The sequence below is a fragment of the Bison bison genome, unplaced genomic scaffold (assembly GCF_000754665.1).
Source record: "Bison bison bison isolate TAMUID 2011002044 unplaced genomic scaffold, Bison_UMD1.0 scf7180017864270, whole genome shotgun sequence".
NCBI classification, from domain to species: Eukaryota; Metazoa; Chordata; class Mammalia; order Artiodactyla; family Bovidae; genus Bison; species Bison bison.
The window spans coordinates 1566483-1589267 of record NW_011494842.1 but is presented as its reverse complement, the minus strand read 5'-3'; the positions used below and the strand labels follow the sequence as shown (position 1 = coordinate 1589267).

General features: G+C 43.9%; 1 protein-coding gene across 4 annotated transcripts in view; it reads right to left on the bottom strand.

The window, feature by feature from the left end:
- DST (dystonin) overlaps positions 1–22785 on the bottom strand; it is a 387754-nt gene that overhangs the window by 258880 nt on the left and 106089 nt on the right. For 3 of the 4 annotated variants that reach the window (XM_010848528.1, XM_010848529.1, XM_010848533.1), the window contains exon 3: positions 12079–12140. In XM_010848528.1, the coding sequence (XP_010846830.1) occupies positions 12079–12140 (62 nt within the window). Of the gene's footprint in view, positions 1–12078; positions 12141–18325; positions 18664–22785 lie in introns of those variants that run through there. The other variant, XM_010848530.1, reaches the window with a different exon arrangement.

Genomic DNA, 22785 nt, shown 5'->3' with positions numbered 1-22785 from the left:
ACGGACCAGGAGGCAGCACGTGGCCACGGGAAAGGCAATGCTGGCGTCCCCAGACGCTGAGAGAGACGGGGACGGCCTTCTCCCCAAGAGGTTCTGAAGGGAGCACAGCCTTGCTACCACGGTGATTCCAGCCCAGAAAAACAGTCCAGACTTCCAGCCCCCAGACTGTGACAGCATAGAGATCACTGTTCTAAGTCAGCAAGTCTGTGTAATTGGTTATAGCAGCCACTGGAAACTAAGAATATACCCTTAGATCAAAACACACTTAAGTGAACACCTATTACTGGGCACTGTGGATGTTTACAGAGGGGTTTTACATTGAGCTTACATATTCAAACTGGAAAGTATCCATCAATCTTTGGATCTAATAAATCCTAAACTGTAGCTTCTTATATGACTACCCTGACCAATATCTGAAAATGCCCATCACATTTCTCTGTAACCCTCTCTTCTCAAAGTCTCCTTCTCAACTGTCTCCATCGTCCCTCATCCAAGAGATGTTTCCAGATGCTCACCATCATGGTTGCCTCCTGCAGTCACTTTCCTTTTGACTGCCCCTTTATGCGCAGTCAGGACCTGAACAAACACCCTGGATGTTGGGTGCCCAGCACACTCTGAGCTCTGCTAACACAGCCTGCGTGCAGGCGCACCACTGCCGTCAGCCTGAGGTCATCGGAACCCCCAGCTCCGATGACAGGAATCGCTGCCCACCAGACCTTCTGCACCTTCTAAATCCTACAGGGAAACCTTCAGTCTTTGAGCAGAACTTTACATTTTCACCGTTAAGTTCTCTCTTTCTGATGAGACCAGAGGTCCAGCCTTCTTGATCTGTTTACTACACTGAGTGTTCCTTCAACCTATAATCTGATCAGCAAGCCTTCTGCAACCCCATCCGAGTACCAGCTACAAACAAGGGGAAGAACTAAGACAGAGGCCCCGCAGTCCCCTCTGTAGGTTCCCTCACTCAGCAGACACGGAGCCATCACAGGAAGACAGCTCCATCGCAGAGTTCACAGTGCCGTCACCTGTGGTTCCTCAATGCCTACGTGTGCACTCAAGGCTCTTCCCAACGGCAGTTACATGACTTCAGAGTGCCAGTTATACCACGTTGCTCTTGTCCTCAGGTACTTCCAACAACATTCTTGGCTGACCCATCCCATCTGCTTCTTATCTGTCTTCACCATTTCTTTTTTTATTGAGATACAGCTGACTGATGATGCTGTGTTAGTCTTGCGTGCGGCTTCGCCGTTTCTCTCCACCTGATCTCCTCCCAGCAAACCCAGCGTCCAGTGCAGCAGGCTCAAGACTCACGGCCCCGCCCAGCCCTGGCCCACCCCTCCGCTGCGCCCCGCTCAAGCCAGCACCCCTGTCCTGGCACACTCAGAGTGCCCTTGACACTCAGAGCCACCCCAAATCTCCTGGCCCCGATCTTGTAAAACCCCACTGTTTAGCACTCGTTCTGACACTTCATCCTGTGCTGCCAGGTGTAACAGGTAATGGTTTTGAAACAAAAGAGGTAGCAGTGAAAGAGTCAGTCACCCCGTCATGTCCAACTCTTGCAACCCCATGGACTAGAGCCCACCAGACTCCTCTACCCAAGCTGTTCTCCAGGCAAGAATACTGGAGTGGGTAGCCAGTCACTCCCTTCTCCAAGGGATCTTCTCACAAATGTATTTAATGTCTCCAGCAAAGCGGTAAGCTGCATTAAAACTGGAGCCTATTATACAGAGTGAAGTAAGTCAGAAAGAAAAACACCAATACAGTGTATTAACGAATACATATGGAATTTAGAAAGATGGTAATGATGACCCTGTATGCGAGACAGTGAAAGGGACACAGATGTAAAGAACAGACTTTTGGACTCTGTGGGAGAGGGCTGGGGGGGATGATTTGAGAGAATAGCATTGAATCACGTATATTATCATATGTGAAATGAATCACCAGTCCAGGTTCAATGCATGAGACAGGGCGCTCAGGGCTGATGCACTGGGATGACCTAGAGGGATGGGACTGGGAGGGAGGTGGGAGGGGAGTTCAGGATGGGGAACACATGTACACCCGTGGCAGATTTATGTCAATGTATGGCAAAAACCACCACAATACTGTAAAGTAATTAGCCTCCATTTAAAATTAATTAATTAAAAAGAAAAAAACAGTACTTTCTAAACTGTATTTCAGATACAGCCCTGATTATACAAATGTTCAATACAGCCCTGTTGAAAGTAAACAGTATTATCTTGGACATTTTTAATTGGTGAGGGGCTTCCCTTGTGGCTCAGCTGGTAAACAGTCTGCCTCCAATGTGGGAGACCTGGGTTCGATCCCTGGGTTGGGAAGATCCCCTAGAGAAGGGAAAGGCTACCCACTCCAGTATTCTGGCCTGGAGAATTCTAGGGACTGTATAGTCCATGGGATCACAAAAATTCAGAAACAACTGAGCAACTTTCACTTTATTGATGAGGAATTTACCCAAAGAAATCACTATTCTTCATGATGAGAAAATATTCAGAATTTCTCAGTCCCAAGCTATGACCGTCTATATGAAACCATGTCATACTCACCAGTGTTATCTCTTACTGTTTTGAAATGGTCAAGGTTACCAAGTCAACTATTTTTTGCATTTAAAAAAACATGATTTGCTTCTAAACTCTACACTTTTGAGTCTATCCCCCCTCCCCATTTAACCCTTCCTCTACTACATACACATCTCTTACACCACAACAGAAATAACTCAAACATCACATCGCATTTGTAAAGATATTAGACCAGGGTCCAAAGGTGAGCTCGACTCCCCCTTCAGCTCTGCTCACTGCATTCATCCTTCGCGCAGCAGAGAGAGCACATGTCTGGAGTCAGGCAGACTGGCGTGTGACCCTCACTTCCTCCCTAGACAGGTCTCCAGCCTGCGTGATCTCTCTTAGCCTCTTTCCCACATGCATCCTGAGGTCTACCAGCTTCACGACCTGAGGAAATTATGCAACCTCCCTGGGCATCAGTTTCAACACCTGTAACACAGGGATTCAGAACAGTCAGGATGGAGACGAATGAACGAAGAAGGTGTGGCACATATACACAACGGAATGTTACTCATCCGCAAAGCAGAAGGGAACAATGCCATCTGCAGCTACATGGATGAACCTAGAGATGATCATCCTGAGTGAAGTAAGTCAGACAGATAAAGACAAATATTGTACGATACTGCTTATATGTGGAATCTAAACTACAACATAAATGCACTTTTATACAAAACAGAAACAGACCCACAGACAGAGCAGACCCGTGGCTGCTAAGGGGGAGGCGGGGCTGTGGGGAAGAGAGGGTTAGCAGACACAAGCTAGTCCACACAGCATCAAAGGACATGCCTGCTGCCCAGCACAGGGAGCTATCTTCAGTATCCTGTGACAAATCACAACGGAAAAGAATGTGGAAAAAATGTGAGATATATACAGATGTGAAGTGGAAGTTGCTCAGTCGTATCCGACTCTTTGCGATCCCGTGGACTGTACCGCCCGTGGAATTCTCCAGGCTACCGGAGTGGCTACTGGAGTGGGGAGCCTTTCCCTTCTCCAGGGGATCTTCCCAACCCAAGGAGTGAAGCCAGGTCTCCCGCATCACAGAAAGATTCTTTACCAGCTGAACCACCAGGGAATCCACCAGGGAAGACACACACACACACATACATAAAAAACTGAATCACTTTGCTGTACAACAAAAATTAACATCATATTGTAAATCAACTATACTTCAATAAAATAAAATTTTTTAAAAAAAGAACAGGTCCTTTCCATAAGAATTGTTATGAGAAATAGACATTAAGACACAAAAGTGACAAATCCTGGTATGTGGTTTGCTCTCAAATAATATTAGCAGCTATTATTATTGGTAGTAATAATAGTATTAATATTGAAGGTATTAGTTAATATTAATTCATTATTAATAAATACAGCTTACAATAGATATGCAGTAGCTACAATTATTTTTTAAACCTGCTTATAATATTTGTTGATTATATCAAATGAATCTGATGGTCCATTATAATATTTATCATTTTCTCTATGACAGGTGCTCTCTCATAGAGTGGCCCTGGCTCAGCAGCAACAGCTTTTTGTTGAAAACCTAACTTCCTGGAACTTATTAGAATGATAGAGTTTCAGGTCCCTCCCAGATCTACTGAATAAGAAGCCTTGGGCTGAAGCCCAACCATCTACTGTAACAAGCCCTCCAAGAGACTCTGATGTAGCTCAAGTTTAAGAACCACTCATGTAAGTCTAAGGTCTTGAAAAAAAGACCTTATTTGCGGATTTTAAGAACCAATACTTGCATTATAGTTTCAGAAAAAGCATTTGTCATTAGTCCTGTATAAAGTTGATGCTTCAAAAATTCTCCTCTCTCACCTGTGCCCACAGATGGTAAAATTACTCAAGAAGTATGTGATGGCTGAGAACACAGAGCAAATAGAGCTTTTTACCTATTCCTTAAAAGTTATCACCATATTCTCAGCTTAGGGGTCTACATTTTCTTCCAGCCACCAAATCAATAAAAAATAGTGTGATTGATTCAGCGGAGCCATGAAGTTGTTGCCTTTACAATACATGCAAAGGATATCTCTGCCTTGAGTAAATCAAGCTTTCCCAAGACAAGACGGAACAGAGATTAAAGTGTGATCCTTAGCAGGCTGTCTCCCAGGTGGTAACCACGCAGGTTACTAAGAGGGAGTAGTTCAGTACTGGAATCCAGGGCCTTTTCCTCTCCAAATGCACTTATGTGTCAATAAACTAAAACTCGGGCTTCCCAGGTGGCTCAGTAGTAAAGAATCTGCCTGACAATGCAGGAGATGCAGGTTTGATCCCTGGGTGGGGAAGATCCCCTAGAGGAGGGAATGACAACCCACTCTGGTATTCTTGCCTAGAGAATTCCATGGACAGTGGAGCCTGGCGGGCTACAGTCCACGGGGTCACAAGGAGCCGGACACGACTGAGCACACAAAGTAAAGCTCAGCCCAAACATCTGACTACACAATGTTAAGAATAAGTTCACAGTACAGTCAAGCAGTGCTGAAGAACATAACTCCACCATAAATGGTTAGCTAGAGGAATCCAACTCAAGGGAAGCACACTATATGAATTGCCCAGACTCCAAGCTTCCAAAAACTGTTCTTCACCTTAAATTATTCTTCTTCAATACAGCCTCTCAGTCACAGCTCAAGTTCTAATTCTGGGTCCAGGCAAACAATGAGTTAAAAAGGAATCTTCTAGTCTTTCAAATGTTTCAGGAAATAAAAGGATGCCTTGCCTCTTGTGTCCTTAGAGCAAGACAAAAGCTACATCATCAGGACTTAGAGATCTGGGTGCCATACACATGCTCATGAAGTTCTAGACAGAAAGACAGAACTGCATGTGATCAAGAATAACAAAAATTAAACAGTGACCTAAGACCCTCTAGTATATAAAGTCCCATTGGCAGAATGGGCAAAAATAAATACTGTAAATAATAGAAGGTCATCAATTTTATATTTTAGAATAACTCTCTCAGTAAAATTTAGCTAACTGAAGTCACAGGTATTTTCAATAACACCCAGCTCATGTTTTAGCACTACAATTTAAATTATGCTAAAGAATAATCCAATACTTCCCACCAGGGAAGTCAAAGAATAATACATAATTGTTACTTAACAATAGTTTTATACAGAGATCATAATCTGCAAGGAAAATAATCCAGTATATTCTGTGTATGAATAAACATGTAGAGGTAGCAGATGAATGTGTTAACTGGGATATATTCTTAAATATATTCTGAAGAATGAGGAACCAAAAGGAAAACATTCTTGCTAGAACAATCAGTTTAAGGACAGGCTTAGTCATACAACTGAAATACCAGAGCACTAAAATTTAAATACACTTGGAAAAAAGCCAGAGACGTCTGCTCACCAACAAACATAAGTTTTAATTAAGCAAACTATTTAAACAAATGTCATTTTAGCCCCAATATAAAATAAGGCTCTAGTCATCTTTTCTGGAGAGAAAGCTATATGAAAAAAAATCCTAACCAAGTATTTCAAGGAAACAACGTTTACGCGCTTGGATACAACAGTAACCTAAGCAATCATCTAAAAAGTCCGCAGTGTTTACTTTACTCGGTCAAATCAACTTTGAAAAATCGACCTTGCCAGAAGCTTCCCCGGGCACTGAGTATACACTAGTTTAGAGCCGGATAAATCCTAACTTCCTGAGTCACGAGGATTAATTAGCAAATAGCTGAAACTGTAAGGTGGGGAAAGTCAACAGTCTAACAGCCCTGGAAGCCGGCGGCACGTCGGTGCGCCAAGGCGCTCCGGGCGGGGCGGGCGCCCGGCCAGGTCACGCTGCCCGCATCCCTGCTGACGCGGCGGGACCAGTGCGGCTGGCTGCTCCCCCGTGAGATCGGGGACGAAGACGCGAGACGTGAGAACCCAAGCGCAGGTACACGGAGTCCACAGGCCCCTTTCCACGAGGGGAGTGTGTGCAAGAAGAGGGAAAAGGAGGGAGAAGAGGCCTTGGGCCCCAAGAGCAACCACGGATGGGGAGGGGCGTGTGGGGAAAGGACTCATTTAAGGAGATGAGCGAGCCTTAGATGATCGGAGTCTGGAGCCAAGGGTCCCCGAAGGGCTCCAAGGCAAGCCAGCCCATGGATTCTGACCCCCAGCCCCGGCTCTTTCTAAACCAGATGAACTAAGAGGGAAGTGCTTGCGGTCAAGAGGAGACGCGGACGAGGCAGGCAGTGCCCGGGCGTCCCAGCCCTGCTTCTCTGTCTTATCGGCAGCACCCATTTCGGCCTCCTCTTCGGCCACCGCTTGCTGTGGGTTGCCCACCGGCCAGGCGCCGCCTGCCTGCTCATCCGGGCGATGGCATCAAGCCCCCCACCAACCCACCACTCCCACCGCCCAGGGAGGAGGGCCAGAGCAGCGTCACAGACGACCAACCGCAGGGTCATCTGCCTCCCACCTTTGCCTTAAGTGTCACAGGCCGACAGTTTTGCAGGAAGCAAGTCTCTTTTCAAAGACAAAATAGTTATCAAATGAAAGGGAAAATCCCGTGAAGATCTGTCCTGGGACTAAGCTCTCAATCACCTCACTGCCTGAAGAAGCAGAACTACAAGGAACAGTCTTCTTGGAGCCACAACTGGGGTAAAATAATTGCATAAAATTACATTAAAGTAAACACATAAAATAATAACATAGAGCAAAAGTTTTAAGAATTCTTTCAAAAGATGGGGAGCACCCTGTGGTCTGAGTCAGCCCCCCAGGCCGCTGAGCGCAGGGCAGAGGCTCCTGGACGCAGTCCCAGCACACAGGTCCCGCTGCCGGGGCGCCCCGCCCCTCTAACCCCAAACCTCCCCCCTTCTTCTCTTTCTCCTCCTCTGTCCCCACTTTCCTCTCCCTGCTCCCAGGTTTAAGGAGGGCCACAATCAGACAAAGCAGAGCAAGTACACACACAGAATGACTCAAACGCCTTCTAAATGATTTTATTCCCACTTTTTTCTCTCTTTACCCATCAATTACTCCATTCTGTTGACTCATGGTCACCCTTTCCCTTCACATTTTTAGCATGATTAATTTTATGAAAAACTCTTCAAATAACATACTTTCCATTCACTAAAAAGGAACACGGTGGGGCAAGAAAGATAAGAGACTCACTTCTCTTCTGTCCCTGTTTCTCCTGAATACGTTCAGTATTTCAAGGGAAGAACATAAGAAAATCAACACAGAAGAAATATTTCTAATATTGACATTTTAACCTAAAATCCATACACTTATTTTCCATTTCCTGCAAACTGGGTTGTGACCAAATGATCTCTGACAGCACAAGTGTCTTACACTCCTCTGTCATCCCTTGGGTGAAACACACAAGAAATGACACAAAGGCTGGCCTTTTTCTGGCCAGCTCGGGACACAAACCTGAACAGCCTGCTGCCCCACATCTGGGGATACGTAATCACCTTTCCCAGTTGAAGGTAATGCTCTAACTTCCAAACAGAAAAGAATAAAATATCATAAAATTATGTTCTCACACATTTGAGTTTTGTGTCAGAAATTTTAGTGCACAATTTTTTAATAAGAGTAAATTTTAAACTCTGACCTACATCAAGAAACAAATATGCTACTTTGATTATAACCCTAACCAGTTGGACTGGCATCTATCAAATGGCTATTGTGTGTAAAATTATTATTTTCCTAATTCTTACTGGGTTACAGCAGAAGCCTTATATCTTTGAGATGTGTTATTTTACTAAAAAAAAAAAAAGACATCACTTACTCCACATAAATCAAGATGGGCACCCTTGCCATCTGACTCTGAAGGCTGTGTGTGCGTAACCACTAAATGAAACCACCTTTGGAGGGTTGTTGGAGGGTTAAGTGATTTAAGCATGTGTGTGCATTATCCACGCAAGGCACCAGGATGCACCCTAGGAGTGGACGACGCAGCCTTGTTGTCAGCGTTTTGAATTTTTAGCAAACGCACTTTCCTTAAACACATTCGTCCAGTTTACAAAATGCTCATCAGATGAGTGGCCCAGCCCAACACATCCAGGAGACGGTGGGTCCCCACTAGCATCCATCTCAGGCCAGCAGGGCGTTCCCACGGGTCACCCTGGTGAACTTCTATCCTCAACTGTCAGCACTACGGGGCTTACGCTCCAGGGACACTGGCCAACCCTCTGCACCACCCTCCCCCACCCCCCGATGGCCACAGTCACACAGACTGCCAGGCCAGACAGGCACATGGAGAGATGCTCCACATCACGGATTATCAGAGAAATGCAAATCAAAACTACCACGAAGTACCACCTCACGCCAGTCAGAAGAGCCACCATTAAAACGTCTACAGGTAACAAATACTGAAGAGGTTGTGGAGAAAAGGGACAACTGTACAGTGCTATACAATGCTGGTGGGAATGTAACCTGGTGCAGACACTATGAAAAACAGCGTGGAGGTTCTTCAAAAAACTAAAAATAGAGATACCACATAATCCTACAATCCCACTCCTGGGCGTAGATATGGACAAAACTGTAATTCAAAAAGATACATGCACGCCTATATTCTTAGCCGGACTATTCACAATAGACAAGACATAGAAATAATCTAAATGCCCATCAACAGATAAAAAGATAAAGAGGCGGTACACACATACAATGAACTACTCCTCAACCATCTGAGAATGAGAGATGCCATTTGCAGCACTATGGATGGATCTGGAAATTATCATACTAAGTGAAGTAAGTCAGAAAGAAAAAGACAAATATCATATGATACCACATAGAAGGAATCTAAAATGTGACACAACCGAGAGGGGTGGGATAAGGGGGCTGGGACGGAGGCTTAAGAGGGGGATATGTACTTGTAGATACACACATGTATGTATACTTATGGCTGATTCACGCTGCTGTATGGCTGAAACCTACACAACATTGAACGCAACTATCCTCCAATTAAAACTTTTTAAACTAAACAATAAATAAAATATGACACAAATGAACTTATCTATGAAACAGCAAAACATGGCAACTGGTCCCATCACTTCATGGGAAACGGATGGGGAAACAGTGGAAACAGTGTCAGACTTTATTGTTTTGGGCTCCAAAATCACTGCAGATGGTGACTGCAGCCATGAAATTAAAAGACGCTTACTCCTTGGAAGGAAAGTTATGACCAACCTAGATAGCATATTCAAAAGCAGAGACATTACTTTGCCAACAAAGGTTCGTCTAAATCAAGGCTATGGTTTTTCCTGTTGTCATGTATGGATGTGAGAGTTGGACTGTGAAGAAGGCTGAGTGCCGAAGAATTGATGCTTTTGAACTGTGGTGTTGGAGAAGACTCTTGAGAGTCCCTTGGACTGCAAGGAGATCTAACCAGTCCATTCTGAAGATCAGTCCTGGGTGTTGTTTTGAAGGACTGATGCTAAAGCTGAAACTCCAGTACTTTGGCCACCTCATGCAAAGAGCTGACTCATTGGAAAAGACCCTGATGCTGGGAGGGATTGGGGGCAGAAGGAGAAGGGGACAACAGAGGATGAGATGGCTGGATGGCATCACCGACTCGATGGACATGAGCCTGAGTGAACTCCGGGAGTTGGTGATGGACAGGGAGGCCTGGTGTGCTGCGGTTCATGGGGTCGCAAAGAGTCGGACACGACTGAGCAACTGAACTGAACTGATGAAACAGAAACAGTGTCACAGTCATAGAGAACAGACTGTGGTTGCCAAGGGAAGAGGGAAAGGGAGAGATGGAGCGGGCGTGTGGGGTTGGCAGATGCAAACTGTTACACACAGGATGGGTAGACAGGGTCCCCCTGCACGGCACAGGGAACCATGATCAGCATCCTCTGATAAACCAGAATGGAAAAGAATCTGAAGAAAATGTATGACGTTGTTGTTTAGTTGCGCAGTCATGTCTGATTCTTTTGTGACTCTATGGACTGTCAGGCTCCTCTGTCCATGGGACTCTCCAGACAAGAATATTGGAGTGGGTTGCCATTTCCTTCTCCAGGGGATCTTCCTGACCCAGGGATCGAACCCAGGTTCTCCTGCATTGCAGGTGGATTCTTTACCACTGAGCCACCAGGGAAGAAAATGTATATATCTGTATAACTAAGTCACTTTGCTAAACAGCAGAAATTAACACATTGTAAATCAATTATATGTCAATAAAAATTTTTCTTGAAAAAAGATTGGCAGCCACCAAAGGGGCATCTTTTCATCCAGAACCTCACTTCCCCTGGACTTATCTCAGAAATGGAAAAGTCTTGTCAGAGTCTTCAGCTCCGACATCCCACACCCCAGCCCACACACCAGCCCCACTCTGCTCCAGCCTGTGCAGGGTCCGCTCTCACGGGAGGCATGGGACACACAGGATGACACAGAAGCCAGGCGGAGGGCAGGCAGGCTGCTGGCATGATGCTCTCCGTAGAAGTCACAACACACTTCCTCCTGAAAGCATCAGACAGCAGACCTCTGACCAACGCATCAGAGGATGAGGAACAGAAATCCCAGCAGTAACAGAAATGCCCACAAACTGACCCTCAGATGGGGAGTGGGTGACATGGCTCACCTGAAGGGCATGTCAGATTTGGGAAAAGGATTCTGTCCATGGGTGATGAGAGAGAGGACTAAAACTTCTCACGTCATCTGACATACCCCATGAAATACGCATCACTTTCATAGACGGCTATTAGATGTGATTATAGTATGGGCACCATCTCCCTAGGCTACATGATGGTTTAAATAGGATCTCCGGGACAGCCTAAGAATATAACCACTTTTACCATAATGTTTCTATGTGAGAAAACTCTCTCCAAGTCCCAAACAACAGACTTAAAATACTACCTCCCTCTAACTTCAGGACTGGCCATAAAAAGCCAAAAAAGGGGACTAAGTTAACTGTGAAATCCCATGGGGTCCTTAGATGAGATTTATAGAATCACTGGATTGGTGGGACCCAATAATGCCAAGAAATTGTATGCATGCGTGGTGCACATGTGTATTTCTGAGGAGAGCCTACAACAGATTCTCAAAGTGACCCATGAAACACAAATATTAATTAAGAACCACAACTATTAACTGTTTCACAGATAAATCCAGAATAAGCATCAACTTCTGGTTCACATTAAGTACAAGAAAACTGAGTCTAGACTTCTGTCTATAACCCATCTTTATTCCCACCTAACTCTCCACCATTCACATAAACCTGACACCAGAACTTGCCTGCAGTCTTGAGAGGAAAAAAAAAGGTTATTAAAAATTGCAGTTTATAATGCCCTAACATGTAACCTGCAGAGATTTTTGAGAGTCTAATAATAAGAGGTTGGACTGAGGTCACAGACCGAACCGCCATCACTGGGCAGTCGTCTCCAACCCCCATCAGGACCCGCAGGCCACACACCAAGTAACAACAGATGCCTGAAATGAACATGAAATACTCTAGAACTGAAACTCCGCAGCTGACACTGAAAGGTTTTTCTTCAGAGCCATATACTAAAGTACTGTACAATAAATTAAAGTCTGAAAAACCATCCCAAGATGCAGAAGAAATGCACACTGACCTTCATGAGATGCTGATTTATCCATTTTGTAAATGTTTTCTTTTGAACTTTGTCCCGTTCATCTGCAAGGGGGAGAAAAGATATAAAAGAAGGTTGGTAAAAATCCAGGAAGAGGAGACCTTCATTATCATCATGCAAATAAAGAAAAGTAAGATGTTCAAAAGGTACTCTTTAGTGCGCTTGAATTTACATCGTGAGGTTTGAGAGACCTCTTCCTAATGCGGCAGCACTGACCTCTGCTGCACCACCCTCTCCCCCCACCGCTGCCACCACCAGGAAGCCCTCTCACCCCCTCCGTCACCACCAACTTAGGGCAAGCCCTTGCATGAACTTCCAAAGCACTTGGTCACAGATTACATCCCACTTGGTCTTCAAGACCACAAAAGGTAGGGTCATTTCCATCTCACAGAAGAGGAAACCAAGACCTCCAGCAGTTAAAAGATGTGTCGACGATTAGTTCGCAAACACGTAAAGTTGAAAGGCATGACTGAATTCATGTCCTCTAGCTTGAATTACAAACCAAGCGGCCTCTCTGTTAGATGCCCTGTGTTGAACCATCTGGTAACAACGGAACCTCTCACTAGATCCTTGGCATGGAGGGTGATGCCGTCCTGGTTTCTAGACATGGTTCAGAGAACAGTGAGGGGGGTCTTATGATTTAGGAGTGCACTAGAATACTCTGGCTCATCAAGTTATCATTTCAAAGAGAACCCTGATCTCCAACGCCTAGAGAGGAGGCTGGTAGCCACACCCGCTCCCTGTCCTGCTCCGAGGCAGGAATCCTTGCTGTGCTGTTCCGTCCTCCTCTCTCTGCATCTGGGGATGGCTCTTCCTCTCCCCTCTGCAGTCCTCTTTCCTTTCCTCTCACTGGTCCACATCTCCATCCCTTCCTTGGGGGCAAACAGGCCTCTCTTCATCTCTTTCCCTCCTCATTCTTCGTCCCTGAGTCCCCATAAACTACTTTAACAGAAGGAAAGTGTCTCTGAAAACGCTTGCCTAAAAACAGGGCAACCGTATGATCCTACAATCCTACTCCTGGGCACAGATCCAAGAAAACCATAATTCCAAAAGACGCGTGCACCACAATCTTCACAGCAGCAGCGTTTACAACAGCCAAGACATGAAAACAATCTAAATGTCCACTGACAGATGAGTGGATAAAGCCGCAGTACATACATACGATGGAATACTACTCAGCCATAAAAGAGAGTGATTCTATAGCAACACAGACGGACCTAGAGAGTCCCACACTGCGTGAAGAAAGTCAGACACAGAAAGACAAATGCCGTATGATGTCACCTAAATGTGGAACCTAAAATGATACAGATCAACCTATGAAACAGAAACAGACTCACAGACATAGAGAACAGACGTGGTTGCCAAGGGGGTGGGGGAAGCAGTGGGAGTGTGGGATCAGCAGATGCAAATGGTTACACAGGATGGATACACTAGGCCCTACTGTACAGCACAGGGGACTACATTCAACATCCTGTGATAAACTGTGAGGAAAGGGATACAAGAAGGAATATATATATATATAAAACTGAATCGCTTTGCTGATTTAAAAGGTGATGCAAATGAACTTATTTACAAAACAGAAACAGACTTACAGATGTCAAAAACAAACTTACAGTTACCAAAGGGGAAATATAGGATGGGAGATAAATCGAGAGTTTGGGATTAACATACACACACTACTATATATCAGATAGATAATCAACAAGGATCTACTGTATAGCCTAGGGAACTCTACTCAATATTCTGTGATAACCTATATGGGAAAAGAATCTCAGAAAGAATGAACATATGCATATGTGTAACTGAAGCACACTGCTGCACACTTGAAACTAACACACTCCTGCTGCTGCTGCTAAGTCATGTCAGTTGTGTCCAACTCTACGCGACCCCAACAGGCTCCGCCGTCCCTGGGATCCTCCAGGTAAGAACACTAGAGTGGGTTGCCATTTCCTTCTCCAATGCATGAAAGTGAAAAGTGAAAGTGAAGTCACTCAGTTGTGTCCGACTCTTCACGACCCCATGGACTGCAGCCTACCAGGCCCCTGCATCCATGAGATATTCCAGGCAAGAGTACTGGAGTGGGGTGCCATTGCCTTCTCCAACACAACATTGCAAATCAACTATAATCCTATAAAATTTTTAAAAAAAGAAAATGGTTGTCCTATGTATGAAAAGTATTTATATGCTTTATACTAATTTAAACATAAACAAAAAATCTTGTATATGTCAACTCGGAAAAATATCTATTAGTTACTATTAACACAAAAAACACAAATAAAAAAGAACAAGATGAGTATCATAAAGTATAACTGGGCAAAAAAGGCAAACAATTAAGATGATTAAAATTTATGAAATGAAATTAATAAAATTTTTAAAATGAAAAATTAAATGCCCACAGGTACTCAACCTCACTGGCAAATAATAATAACAATATATGTAAATAGTTATATATATAAATGTATATAACATAAAAATATACAAAATAATAAAGTAATAAAAATAAGCTTTTTTACCTATCAAGTTGCCAAGATTTTATGAAAAAATAAATTCATATTGACAAGGGAACAGTGGAGCTTCCCCAGTGGCTCAGCAGTAAAGACTCTGCCTGCAGTGCAGGAGACCCAGGAGACATGGGTTCAATCCCTTGGCTGAGAAGATCCCCTGGAGAAGGAAATGGCAACCGACTCCAGTATTCTTACCTGGGAAATCCCATGGACAGAGCCGCCTGGGGGGCTACAGTCCATAGGGTCTTAAAGAGTCGGACACAACTGAGCAACTAAGCACGCACATATATGCGTATAGTATGTATGTGTATATACTGTTGTTCAGTTGCCAGTCAAGTCTGATTCGTTGCAATCCCATGAATTGCAGCATGTCAGGCTCCTCTATCCCCCAGTACCTCCCAGAATTTGTTCAAATTCATGTTCATTGAGTCAGTGATGCTATTAACCATCTCTTCCTCTGTCACCCCCTACAATATACATATATATACACACACACACACACACACACACACACATACAGTGGGTGTGTATATACACACGTACACATTGCTATTGGAAATGTACTTAGGTTTAAATCCTCTAGAACTTCACTGTCAACACTCCAGTCACGAGTCACATATATGGCTATTAAACTATGAATTTAATTAAAACAAAATAAAATGAACAATTCAGTTCTTTGATTACCCAGTCACAACTCAAGTGTGTACTGGCTAACACTGGACAATACAGATAAAGAACATTCCCACCATCACAAACATTTCTACTGGAGAGTGCTGCTCTAGGACAATTTGCTAATAAACATAAAAAGCCTTAAAAATATAGATGACGTATCCCAGCAAGCCCACTTCTAAAATTTATCCTACAACTAGAATGATGGTTGTGCACAAAATGTATCTATGACAATATAAATCAGTGTAACTACTTCAAGACAAAAGTTTTGGGAAAAAATAAATGTTCAATGATAAGGAAATGAATAAATAATTTTCAGTAAAGCAATCCAAAGGTTTGTTCAGATCCACATCTTTGCAAGCTACCTAGTGATGGCATGTTACTTAGAGCTCTCTTACCCTTTAATGCCATCAAGAACGGAAGGGGGCAGACCACGTAGTCTCTCTCATGTTTCACAAGCATTTGTTCCCCAAAGTATCCCCTGGAAACCCTTCCCACTTCCCATCAACGTCAGGGGGAACCAGAAAGACACCTGAACACAGACTATCGCTGGGTACTGTCAATAATACACTCCCTTTCAGTGAGCAAACCTCTAGCCTAACTTTTTTTGGCTGCGGCACATGGGATCCCATTTCCACCAACCAGAGACTGAAGCTGTACCCCCTGCGGTGAGCATGGTGTCCCAACCAGCAGATCACCAGGGTTAGTCTCATTCTTAACTTCACACTGGGTATTAAAGACTAGAAAAGCTGACCAAGGAGATAGAAGGTTGCTGAATCTGAATATAAATGCTTAGAATTTATGCTAAAATTATTAAACTTGCCTTGGGACTTCCCAGGCAATCCAGAGAGTGGTTAGGACTCCAAGCTTCCACAGGGGCGAGGGCTGGGTCCCTGGTTGGGGAACCAGGACCCCACGTGCCATGTGGTCCACACACGAGAAAAGAAACTGGCCTGATCCCCAACATAAGAACCACAGGCATTGTGCATATAACTACTCTGCCAAGACCAATTGCATCAATAATTGTTAACCAATATCACCATCCACAAAATATTTATGAATTCCCCTGCGAGTCCCCTGGGGCATGATCCAGACCTTAGTCATCTTTATCTACCCCACAGTAGAGGCCATGAAGCTTTAGTGCACTCAACAAACATAGGCCCGTGATGTGAATTAATTATGTTTCTCAAAGGACAATCCTCCTCAGAATAACAAGGTATAATCCCCTATATACTTAGATACAGTGGTATATATCACTATCATTATTACATCTCTTGAAGCAACAGTGACGTTTTAAATATCTTTCAGCCTTGCTATCTCTAAAGTGATCAGAAAGAACCTAAGTAGCCTCCCAGGTCAGAGAAGGCAATGGCACCCCACTCCAGTACTCTTGCCTGGAAAATCCCATGGACAGAGGAGCCTGGTAGGCAGCAGTCCATGGGGTCAGGACTGAGCGACTTCACTTTCACTTTTCACTTTCATGCACTGGAGAAGGAAATGGCACCCCACTCCAGTACTCTTGCCTAGAGAATCCCAGGGATGGGGGAGCCTGGTGGGCTGCCGTCTATGGGGTCGCACAGAGTCGGACACGACTGAAGCGACTTAGCAGCAGCAACAGCACACTTCAAAAAAATAAATTTAAAAATAAAAAAATATATGTCTTGGGTCATGGAAAGCCATGTGCATTGATATGTTAATTGTATAATTTACAATGAAAAATTAGAAGCAATCTAATTATGTGATATTTAATGATTATTAAATTCTGATTTTTCCTTTTAAATATATATTTATTTTCTCAGATTAATAAAAACCAGTCCTATATTTTAAGGAACATGAAGAACAGAACACAAGTTCTTAAAAACTACTCATGTATTGGTTAATTTCTTAGCCATGTGACAGATCAAGAAAGCTGATTACATCAAATAATCAAATAATGAGACTTATTCACATAATACAACCATATAAAGGCTTTTTCGATCACTGACATTTTGTTGTGGTTGATAGTAGCTCAAAAGCACTATTGAAAATGTAAGGTGGGTGTTAGACATTTAGCAGGTCGATACTGAGGTAGTATCTGGGGATTATGGTCCACAACTGAAGTAGTGGGTGAGGCACGAAGACTAACCTGAACTAAATAAATAACACAGGATTCATAGATTCTGATACTGTTTTCTAACAATAATAACCTAACCTTTTAAGCCATGCTAACCCGAGATGAGCCCCCTTCAAGTACACCAAAGGACGGTCTTTTACCCTCAAAGGCTCCCAGAATGCTATGGTAATAAGGAAAGAGTTAACGTGGACTTAGGGCCTCTACTTTCTTTTAGAAAGCAACTTACAACCCGGGAATAACTGAAGTTTGGGCAGACAGTGATCTACCACTTTCCACACACATTATTTCAAGAGGGAGTATTCAAGATGACAGCATCTAATTTTCCAATTATAAGTTTCATAATGGCTCTTTCTTTCACTTCAGTGAGGGAGGTCTAACGCTGAGGTTTATATTTAGGGTGATGTTGCTAAGGCAACACAAAGGAAAAGACTCTCTTGAGTTATTAACTGATTCTGTTTGTTTTACAAACTATTTTTCTCAATGGAGCTTTAAAATATTTCTCTATTGGAAAAGTACTTCATTTAGAGAGTACATCTTAAATGAAAACATACATTTATGATCACCTCATAAAGTACAACGTGGCTGAACATTCCACAATGACAAAGAAGGCAAACAATAGCAGAGTTTGAAAAAACAAAAAGTATAAAAAGAGTACCCATTATTACAACTTACACTGTCTGGTCTTCGGCAAAATCCAATCAAAGCTAAACCACTTTGTATCACCCATAAAATAACTATAGGAGTATCTCAGTGCGTGCCCTAGATCCAACAACGAGCGGGAAGTCCTGTCCAGGGAGCTGCAGGAGTGGTCATGGAAGCCCGCCCAGACTCTGAAAGGAGCCCCGCAGTCTACGACAGCCCCGCCGTGGGGCCCATCGGGTCCTGCACCGCACCCCCTCCCCGACCCTGCAGCGCGGAGGCCAGTGGACAGGTGGCTACTGACCCATGCAGCACATCAGCGCCACCAGCCTCGAGTTCCAGTCTCCATCGTCCCTCAGGACCTGGCCCATCCTTCCGAGGGAAATCTGTCCGGCAGCTCCCTAAGCTTTCCGTACCAGCACTCATGTGTCAGAGTCCTGGCAAGTTTCTGGACAGGAGGGAAAACACTGACTAGACACTCCCACTCACAAGCAGTCAACTCCCCCTTTTAAGCAAACATGAGCAAAGCCCGCCTCCACCACTATTTTGCCGGGGACGCAGACAACTCTTACTAAAAAGAAACTAAATCATCTCTTTCTCCTTTGACCCTAAGAGCTGTTCAAATGAAGTCCCTCGAAAACAAAGTTGTGCTTGCCTAACTTTTTTTGCAACCGGGCAAACCAATCAGATGTTAGATTTCACTGCAGCACCAGCTCATCACATTCCCTCCTCTAACACCCCAGGCAGGATTCCCCCGGGATTAATAAATAAAGAAAAAAACAACCAGCTCAACTAGTTTAACTCATCTCTGACACGCACTACATGAAGGTGATTTACACAGGAAGCTGAGCTTATAGGCTGGACCCAAGTCCTTCAGGGGAAATGCCACCGGCAGGTATTTCTTTCTGTACCCTCACACATTTCCACGTGAATCTCACCATGAGTCTTGGAGCTGGATGGTACATCCACATTTTAATGATGTCACAAACAAGGTTGGGGAGATTAAGAAACTAGCCTGAGATTTCAGAGCCTAAGTGGGACCTGAAATCTGATGCCAAAACCCACTTCTTTTCTGTGTCACCATGACAGAAGCCCCAATCTAATAATGCAGGAAAAACAAGGAGTCTCCAATTTAAAAGGACTTCACTTTCAAGCATGAAGAAAAATGTCAAGAAATGAGGACCTTTGTTCTAAAGAAACACCAGACCAAGTGTCCTCAGCACAACTCTGTTTGTCTGAGACATTAGGCAAACAGACCTGCTCGAATAAAAACTGTGCAAACAGTAATTCCACAAACAACAAACATTTGGCAACAGGGAACCTGCCTCTTTGACCAGGCCAAGGGGAAAGACAAAGCCAGGTGAACAGTGGCTTTGAATGTGCTTTGAAATGTTCAAGTATGATGGCTAACTCTACTCTAAATAGATTGTGACAAAATTATATCAACTTCTACAAAAGTTTAAAGTATCCTTCACTTTCTCTCCCATTTCAATTGTCTGTTTCAGAGCCCCAAACTCCACTACCAAAAAGCCTCAGCCTACCTACTTTCTTGAAAGACTGTGATAACGTTAGCAAACACTCAGGGAGAGGCTGCTATGTGCCAGGTACTATTTTTACCTACAGACATGTAACACACATAGACTGCCAGGCATGCGAACAAAATCCGTCATGGGATCACGCCACCCACTCACAGCAGGATCTGAAGCGCTTAGAGCTTAAACACTTGCCCAGAATCACACAGCCACCAAGGGCAGAGGGTGGGGAGAAGATGCAATTTGCAAGAGCGTATTGCAATATTATCGTTTCATACTCAGAAAACAAAATGCCAGCTTTTAAAAAATAAACTAACAAAAAGGAAAAGGTGAGGCGTGGCCAAATCTTCAGTGGTGGGGATACACAAAAGATGGAATTCACCTTCTGCAGATCAGTGATTCTAGAGGGTGTAGGAAGGATACTCAGGAGGGCTTCCCAGGGGGTCACACTGGAATTTAGGACAAGGATGAGACCTCTGCATTTACTAATAACAGTCAGGTGTGAATTTTGGAAGACTAGGAGCCACCTGGCAAAAGGCTCTATCCAAACAGAGAGAGAGAAGGGACAGACAGATGGAAGGGGAGCAGAGGGAAAAGACAAGATAAAGTGTGGAGTCCATGTGAGGGAAGACAGGAGGCAGAGGAAAAGGGCGTCTAGGGAATTTCCCTGCTCCTGCCAGGAAGCACCTCTGTGATATAAGACGGTGCAAACAGTGGGGGGAAGCTGTAAGATTTGTTACAGAAGAAGGAAAACTGGCTGGAAGAAACAGCTGGGATTACTGAGACGACCAGCTTCTGAGACTGACAGGCTGCGACCAGGAAGCTCGGGTGGGCAGGAATGGGGCAGGGCGGGAGTCAGGCCTGATGCCATGGTCCCTACCCCTGCCGTGAGCTTTGCCCCCCATCACTTGGGCCCTGGGCCTCATCCCAGTAACAGCAGCCCCGCCCACCTGTCAGGACCTTCACCCACAGGGGTCTCGACCAACGACATTGGGACTGGAGATTGAAGGCGCAATCCCATTTTGGTTGAAAACTCTTCCCCAATAACAGAAGCATCATGATGTCCCCATGAGCACAGCTGACATCCAATTTCCAGCTGGTCCATTGGTCTGTGTGCCCAACCTCTGGGGGACCACGGATGGAAAGGAAGAAACTGGATATCTTGGAGCCCTAGCCAAGCTTTCCCCCAGCCCACTCTGTTAAAAGCAAGACTCTTCAGGACAATTCCACCAAAATCACGCCACTGATCTATTCATCATTAGAAAGAATAAGATTGCAAACTATCCCAGGACTCCATGGAAGAGAGTTAGTAGACCAGTGTTATTTCCCAGTAACTCCTCAGCTTAGTCATGACCTCAAAGTTCCACTGACTTCAAGCCTACAACTGGTCCCCCACCAAGGAGCCTGGTCCAGATCTGCGGTCCTTACTTCCAGTCACAGCACATCTCGTGCTCTGCATGATGTATGCAGTTTAACACTCTGGGGGAGAGAGGTTCTCTTTTCTTCATTCTCAATTCTTCTTCGCTTAAACAGAATTCTTCCTCTTCTACAAGAAATGACAGCACCAAAACTCTAGGGCTCTCCTTTTATCATTACTGCTTTTATCTGTTTAAATTCCCAACGCTCATGATTTTTCTGAGTGTTTTTTATAACTATTATTTGTTAAGATCTGAATCGAAATGAAATTGACATTATTTTCAATCACAGGTGCTCCTTGGTCAGAGCATGATCTACAGTTTATTGCTAGATCTAAGCATGGTTAAAAGCCACACTTCAAAAGGAGACACATCTAGATGATCATCTTCATAGAGAAGGTCTTTACTCTTTCAGAAATCCTTAAACTTTCTCCCAAGGAAATGAAGACAGCTTAAAAAGGAGACGGTGCTGACAATGTACCTCAGATGTATCCTCCCTGACAGTGTATCAGGAAACTATACAATACCAGAAAGGAGAATGAGAAAAAGTTAAAACAAACCATTTAGAAGAAAGTATTAAAAATTATGTTTTAAAATAGTTGGGTAGGAAGAGGGTTTCAAAACTAGTTACACCCCCCCAAAAATGAACATATCAATGGCTGACAAATCTGATGAAGCCCTGATACAATAGATGCTATAAATGAAGTTTAAAAAATGACAAAGAAAATATATGCTATAGATATAATACACACCAAGAATATCCGAAGTAGATGAAAAATCCCATTAGTAATCAATAAGATAAAAAGACAGTCCCTCCCCGACTACAAATGATGTCAGCACACAATTCAAAGAAGGAATGAAAAAGACTCAGGGAAAGGCTCCCCCAGCCTTCCAATCAAGAAACGTACACGAAGCAAAATATTTCATACCAGCATAAATTTTATAAGAATGACAGTAACTAAAGCAGAGGCAGACAGCTCCATATGCCATTGCACAATGGCAAAAAAAAAATTATGAGGGCAATTTGCCAGGATCCATTACAAATGAAAACAACTTTCTGCATGAACAATTCTACGTGTAGTAAATCTAAAGAAATATTTGTGTATATATGATCAGCATACAAAGATGTTTACTGTAGCAAAATACATGAAACCACTTAAGTGTCAGTCAGTAGACTAGATGAATGAATTATACCTAATCCACCTTCTAGAATACTAACAAGGGAAAACGTGTACAACATGACATAAAAAGATTGCAAGATATACAGTTAAGTGGGAAAAATGCAAAATTATATATATATAGAGAGAGAGAGAGAGACAGAGAGAGAGGGAATATACACCAAATTGAGAAAGAGCCATTTCATCAAAGGGGCTGAAACTAGAAGTGGGGGGCGGGGGCTGGTAAATTTCACATTTCATTTTGCATCTTTCTAGATGGAGTGTTTCTACCTTTTACAAGAAAGATGTGCTGTGTAGGACTATTAACAACTGTGAGAGAAAAAGTGTTCCATGTTTTTTATTTATTTATGTATCGAATACTCTGCAGGAGAAGTAGGCTGGGTTCCTGGGTAAGGAAGACCCCCTGGAGAAGGAAACGGCACCCCATTACAGTCTCCTTGCCTGGAGAGTCCCATGGACATGGACGGAGGAGCCTGGCGGGGTACAGCCCATGGGGTCTCCAAAGAGTCGGACAGGACTTGGGGAGTAAACAACTCTCTCTAGAGAAGACACAGAGAAAAGACAGACACGGGCAGGCGCACCCACCGGGATCTGAACATGGAGAGAAACACCCGCACTGCACTGCGGGCACCTGCCTCA